At 34.2% G+C, this 7,500-nt stretch overlaps 1 protein-coding gene across 3 annotated transcripts in view; it reads left to right on the plus strand.

Annotated features, from left to right (window-relative positions):
- Positions 1-7,500, plus strand: part of LOC113800452 (ubiquitin-associated domain-containing protein 2) — a 17,757-nt gene that overhangs the window by 202 nt on the left and 10,055 nt on the right. For 2 of the 3 annotated variants that reach the window (XM_070129893.1, XM_070129894.1), the window contains exon 2: positions 7,170-7,300. In XM_070129893.1, the coding sequence (XP_069985994.1) occupies positions 7,170-7,300 (131 nt within the window). Of the gene's footprint in view, positions 1-1,992; positions 2,012-7,169; positions 7,301-7,500 lie in introns of those variants that run through there. The other variant, XM_070129895.1, reaches the window with a different exon arrangement.

The raw sequence follows: 7,500 nt of genomic DNA on the forward strand, positions 1-7,500 counted from the left end.
CACTGGCCAGCACCTGACAGGGGGGGCGGGGGGAAGCAGACCTGGCACTGCCCTGGAGTGTCCTTTAGGACTTCCAGGGCGCCCAGTGCCCTCAGAGGGCCCCGCACGTAGTCATGTAGGGATGGCTGCCAGGGAACACTTCAGTCACCTGTCCTGATATATTTAAAGGGATTTGCTAATGACCTAAAGCTTTTATATTCCTAATTAGTAAAAAAAAAAAAGTTTAAGCTATACCAGAATAGTTGGTTGGACTTTGTAAATCAGGTAATGTTAGAATACAATCGTCCTATGACCCCCAGCTGAGCATACCTCAGGTAATAACTGTAATTACAGGAAGAGCCAGATATTATTTTTATTACAGTAATCATGATATAATCCATTTTATAACACAGGATAGGATACATGTTGCAGCGTATTTGTCGACTGTCATTATTTAAACTCTACACTCCAATTTGGTGAGACAGGGTACTACTGTATGCGAAAGCGTGTGTCATGGATATAAAATGCCAGTATATTCACATTGGTTATTTAGAGCATGTTGATCAATTTTAATTTCTATATATGTTGAGCCTCAGTTTAAGTGGATTTATAAAACAAGTGAATAGGATGCTTGTTCTTTTTACTTTGGGGAGTTTGTTCTTTAACTTGCCTTGCTTTGCCCTGTGATCATCCAGTCAAACATGCAACATATGAAAATGTATGTGAATCAGATTTTTTTTCATAAAGATTTTTTTTTCATTGTTTTGATAATAAAAAAGATTGATCTTTATGGTTGATCAGATAGATAATATTATTATAATATATTATGGAACTAAGTATATAGGATATGAGCACATTGCCTAATGTTACAATATTGATACCAAAGAATTTCACCCACCCCATCCAATTTATACACAGGGATTAATGCTTACAAACTCTCCTTTACACCACAATTTTGGCCCAGTTAGTATGATAGGGCATGAAGTATTAAAGGAAAATTGCCTGGTAAAATGTTAAATCAACTAGTATGTATGAAGATATACACAGACTTTCTACTTAGTTTATGTTGAGGTTGCTGTACTCCCTATTGTTGCCCTCTAACCCCTGTCCTGGAAGGCAAACAAACGTCTTCCACATTTTCACAATGGAAGTAATATGAAACAAGGATTATCTTAACCTATCCAAGTCATAATCACTCTGGATGCTGTGCGTTCCGCAGTGGGGATTGGGAGAGCGTAACACCCCATGGGAATTACTGTGACAATTATCACATATTTCAATGTAGACTATTAATTTTCTTTTATATTATAATGCATAATTTCCCTGATATACTTGAAGCTTTTCTCTGCAATTCCATGCTTGGTGTAGGTTCCTTATAGCAGCACGCAGATATAGAGGGAAATGAGGCAATGCCATCTTATAGCAATGGCGTATGAAACATAATTTAAGTTGCACCAGCCTCATATTCACCACTAGATGATGAAAATATCCCCTGTATAGCACCACTTAGAGTCCAAGTCACTCATCTTGTGTACCTTGCTAGAAAAACAAAACACAGACTGCATAACTTATTACTGCGATATCACAAGTAGTTCATGTGTTACTATGCACTTGTCAAAATTAAATTTTGCTAATTATAAGTGTCTGCTGTTACACATATATACTTTTAAAGACTTCCATTAATGTTATTATATTTCATTTACGTTTTTTAAGCTTTATCTTTACAGTTCTTTAGAATGATGTTTTCATCATGCATTTCAGACTTTCATTTGCCACCTGTGAGGTTTGACAGCTCACCGGCCATTCTTTGACAGAAGGCTGTTGAGAAATGTAGCGTTTCCAGTGTTGCATTGATTCTGGGTCATTCTTAAGATTATATGGTGACAACAAAGAAGAAATAGACTGTAGTAGCCATCCCAGTTTAATATCTAAGCCTATCAAGAGCCCCAAATGCCCTAAAAAGTAATTAAAAACAAAGCAATCCAGACAGGAGAAAGAAGTGAACAAAAGTTTGAGGTTTCCAAATAGAAAGGTATTTGATTTATTATTTTACAGTGTGAACACAGCTCTATCTTGCTGTACATACCAAGGTTAAAAGAATGTTTTCCAGGGTGTGTTCGCCCCCCATCAACCCTCCCCTCGGTATTGCCCAAAGGGCACACCTAGTCTCCGCAACTTAAATTGTTAGATTAGATTAGTTTATTGGTCAGTAGATTTTGCCAAAATGTGGGTTGGATTCCCTGTAGAGTTTTTACAGTTCTGTTGTGCCAGTCTGTAGAATTTCAAAGATGGTAGGTACATATGTAGATATACTTCATACCCTCCCCTGCTATGGCGACTATCAAATCAAAATCGTCAATGGAGAAATGGTACTAGATCTCCTCAACGATTCATTCACAGAAGAAGCAACGCCAAGAATATATTATTATCATTAGATTTCCTGCAGAAAAATATGTTGTTGTTTTTTAAACTTCAGGGAGGGTGCATCGTGATCGGTAAAAATTACCCATGGTTTATTTTCTATCTCTATGAATAGCAGGGAGTAACAGGATTCTATAGGTACTGCTATTATAATGCAGTATTTTGTGATATGGCAGTATTCTGTATATTTGCCTGTGTTCTAAATTCATCATCCTCTCTGGTGATTTATTGGCAAAGAAGCAAGTATTACAGATTCAGTTTTGCTGAGATATATTGCCACAATAATCACTTGGCAACATACATTTATCACTAAAATGAATTTTTGTCTTACCAAGGGGAAGATACAGTAATGAGGTTGGTGTTTATTGGGTGAATACATTGTGTCTTGATTAACATTCTTGTATTTTAAATTTCAGTCATCACCACCTTCTCAAGTGTAACATTGCCATGAGTAAAAGAGAGAAAAGAAAAAGCTTACTTATCTTCATCTTGTGACTACATAGTAAAAGAAAATATATTAGAACTGATCATTATATTGGTTTCATGCACTATCTCCCATGCCCTAGCTGTCTGTCCAGAGTTTGAATTTTATTTGAAAGTAACTATGATTAAAAACACATGCATTATAACATAGTAGATAGCATGTATTTTATTTATGACCTGAGACTGTTGCTTTTATATTTTTTAAACCTATTTTGCATATGCAATAGATTTTATTTACTAATTGATTTTATTTTTGTGTGGCTTAATGTGTGAAAAATACACATATGTAAATGCATTTCTGTAGCCCATATGGTTGGGTATGGCCTCTAATCTTTTTGTTTTCTATTTTTCATTGGTTTATTTATTTATACATTTATTTATAACACTACTTTGATTTTTAAAATTTTGCTACAGATAGCAGCCTTATGATATATATATCATTAGAGAAAATTATCAAGTCATCCTTCAAGCTCATACTGTGATACATCATACACAGGGCCCATGATTCAGTGTTTAGTCAAAGAACAGTTGATATATACAGAAGATAAGTATTTGTTATCATGTTTTAGGTATTTACAATCCCTTCTATCAGCTAGGAGAGATCAGGCCTCAAGCAAGACAAATTAGTTGTATGTAGATAGCTTATATCATGACTATTTTTGTCAAGGAAAATATATAAAAACAATATTTTGAAATGTTCATGTGAAGGAATTGGGAGTGGTTGAGGTAGGTGGGCGAGCATTGTCATACATTCCATTTGATATGACTCCATTTAAAAAAAAGAGAGGGGTAGCCTGCATCTTTTGCTTTACTTATTTATTTATTTTATTTTTATTTTATTTTATTTTTTTTTTTTTTTTATTATTATTTTTTTTTATAATTGGAAAATCAGGCTCAGCAGTTCCCTTAAGGGCATCATCTGGTCAGTTTTCAACTTAAATCTGCCATCTTGGTAAAATTGATTTAAATGCATTTCCAAAGAGTTTCAGGGCCTCTGAATCTTCCAAGAAATTTTCAAGGCCCACCAGCTATTTTGAAGGTGGTACCAGCTACTTTCGAAATATGATATTTCACCTTACCTTAGAAGATCAGCAATTGTGACGTAATGATCAGATATAATAATAAAAAATGTGAGATGATTTTCAGAGAGCTTATAAAATGTCACATAATATGAGACCAACTTTATTATTTTTTTTTTCGGAATATTCTAAAAAAAATCTGGGAAGCGTTCAAAAAATAATAATGAGGAATTTATGTGTACAAATAAATAAGACTGATATGCAGTTCATATAGAGTATTTTATATTGTTTATGTTTAGATCATATTTCTCTAATGATATATATGTCATTAGAGAAATTTATCAAGTCATCCTTCTAGCTCATACTGTGATACATCATACATGGGGCCCATGATTCAGTGTTTAGTCAAAGAACAGTCGATGTATAAAGAAGATGGGTATATTTTATCATGTTTTAGGTATTTACAATCCCTTCCATCAACTAGGAGAGATCAAACTGAGCTCAAGCAAGACAACTTAGTTGTATGTAGATAGCTTATATCATGACTATTTTTGTCATGGAAAATATATAAAAACACTATTTTGAAATGTTCAGAGTGTAGAGGCTTTTGAAAGATTCTGTAAAATAAAACAATCAGAATGACTGTTCAGTTTTTTTTATTGGATTTTAAAGAATTTTTCAGCTTTGGTCAGTTTTCATTACCTTTTTTTTTGTTACTTTTTTGTTGTTTTTTTAACTAAGAAAAGACAGACGATCCCTTTAGTACCCAATATCAGCTACTTTTTCTTTTTTATTATTACTATCATATGTAGTGTCAGCACATTGTGTTAATACTTAGCTCTGGGTGGTTTTGCATCAGCCCATATCCATTTAGAGTCCAGAAGGTAAATCAGCAGTGCCTGAAAGTGCTCTGGTATGATGGGATCAACCTGTGGCTGGATAGTAGGCATGTTCTGTTCTTGCATATTGTATTTTCATCAGCAGCATGCACAAACTTTCAGATTTTGGTACAGTATACATATTCTGGAATTCATGTTATTTAATTTTAAGTAAATTTTACATTATAATTTCTTTAATTTTTTGTTCATGTGTGTTTGTTGGCATATGTGTATAAACTTTCAAAATTCTAACCATAAAAGAGTGAAATGATTAACCCAATGCTACCAGGGATGGCATGTCTGTACACGCCATGCCCACTGTGAGTTTAGTTTATTATTGTCTTTACACATAGATGGCTCCACATGTACGTAGTCACCAAGAAATCACCAGTTCTTTCCTTGATCTTTGGAAATATTCTCTTGTATCTTATACTGTTGGTAATGTCAATGATATTATAATGATTATACTGTCTGGGATAATGATAATAGCAACAATATTAATAGCATTAGTTAGAAGAATATTTTTCCTCAAAACTCAAGGAAAGTTGAAATCAGGTGTGGGCACAAGCTCTACTAATTCAAAGGTTCTCAAACTTTTTTGGCTGTGACCTCTTCAAATTACTTTGATAGATAAGCAACCCACCGACCCAGTAACAAAGCCTTTCTGACAATCTCGACAGTTTTCGCACAAAATGCATGCGTGTACGGAGTGCATATGCCATGTGTCACACAACAAATAATGCTAGAATAGATTTTTTAGGGGAGGACACACATTACAAAAGGATAACTATTTTCATCATTACAGGACTATTAGTGTGGAGTACTTTATACAGCAAAGAAAGCATGCATACATAACATGGCTTTATGATGCACTGAGCAGGTTGACCACCACATACTAGATGTGCTAGGATGGGTTGTGGGAGGAAGAGGAGGAGAAGAAGGATGGGTTGTTGGATCTCGTCACCCCTCAAAATTATTTTGCAAATCCTCTAGGTGTCAGGACCCGCACTTTCAGAACCTCTGCACTAATTGACTCCCTTATGGCTGTGCATTTGTTAGGCAATCCATTTTTAAACACTGGGTTAATAACAGGGATCCCTTACATTTAACTGTTCTTTTTACCACATTATTTCATTAAATATCTAATCCTATACTCTGTAAACAGGAATAAATGCCAAACCATTTAGGTTTTGGAAAAGCAGGAAATTTTAATGAAATGAGATAGCCAGTTTGTTTACATTATCTTCATACAATCATTCATCTTAATGTGCCAGGTTAGAATATGGTATCATTTCTTATAAGGATTTAGTATTTCACATAAAGGTGAAAGCATCTGAATAAAGTTAAATAGTGTCTTATCTTTTCCTGGTGAATTTTGTTTAAATTGAAATTCTATAAGGGATAGGTATATTTAAGCTTGACAATAACTCTGCTGGGCTTGCCACAGCTGGACTTCAAAATAAATTGAATGATGTTATTTCTGCATAATTATATTCAGCAACTATATAGAATAGAGATTCTAAGAAATGATATGATCTGCAAAGAATGTATGAAGTACAGCTCTCCTAGTTTGCAGTTAGTGTCCAGACGCAGCCAAAAGGATTGATATTGCAGAATTAGAGTCTGGTCCCAGAATCAGATAAAGGTAGAACCTCCACATTATGATTCATGTATATCATTCCAGTTAGAACACTATTAGTCTTTAACCCTTAATCCACTAACGATGGGTCTCCCACATATGAGACACCCGAAAAAATAAACATTGCCGGGCGTCCCACCAATATGACGCTGTATCCGGACTCGCACTCCGATGGCGGGCAGAGTCCGGGGCTGCCCAGCCCGCCGATTTTTTAGCCACCTGGAATCTTTTATTTTCAGCTTCAATGCATGTCCAGGCTGCTTAAATGCTGGATTTCTATACTTTTTTCCTTGTTTATGCTAATCATTAGTGATCTTGATTTTAACTGATATTTATAGCAGTTAATTACGAAGTACAATTTTTTTAGAGATGGCATAAACCAAATTTTCCAAAACATGAGAAATGAATGAGAAGCAAAAACCCAACTAAGTTGTTTGTAGCATTAGATGTGGTTTGGGATATAAAGGATAGAAGGTCATGATCTGACACATTTGTGTAATAATCAAGCACTATACATATCTGAATTTAGATTACACTAAAAAGGAGATTATTTTTTAGAATTTGCAGATCCAACTTTACATTATAAGCTTGAAAACATCATAGTCATTTTCTGTTTTACTTTGGGAGAACTGGTAAAGTTGAAACATGAGGCATCACTCAACCTTAGGCTAATATAAAACATACATCCTTTAGGACTTCATAAGTTTTTTTTTTTTTCTGATCTGAAAGCAGTTTGCATGTATTTTCCAGATAATGCACCAGTTAGCAAGGGACTCATGGGATGTATGTTCCTGACATGTACTGCTCTAAATGTGCCACTCTTTGCACATTTAAGAAAATACCTCATTTGCAAAATCCCAGATGTCTTTCTTAAAGGAGAGGTATGTGTTTCTGTATTTTATCTGTTGATAGATTAATGACTGATAATGTGTTTATGTAGTATTAGATTGTTTACATTAGTTGTGTATAAACTTATTATATGTATTGTAAAATGAAGTTAAGTAAATATTTAGATACCTCTTTTAATACAGTTATTTTACTTATGAATACTGTGAATAGTAATTTTGAATTGTATTTTATT

This window comes from Penaeus vannamei, chromosome 14 (genome assembly GCF_042767895.1).
Source record: "Penaeus vannamei isolate JL-2024 chromosome 14, ASM4276789v1, whole genome shotgun sequence".
Lineage (NCBI taxonomy): Eukaryota > Metazoa > Arthropoda > Malacostraca > Decapoda > Penaeidae > Penaeus > Penaeus vannamei.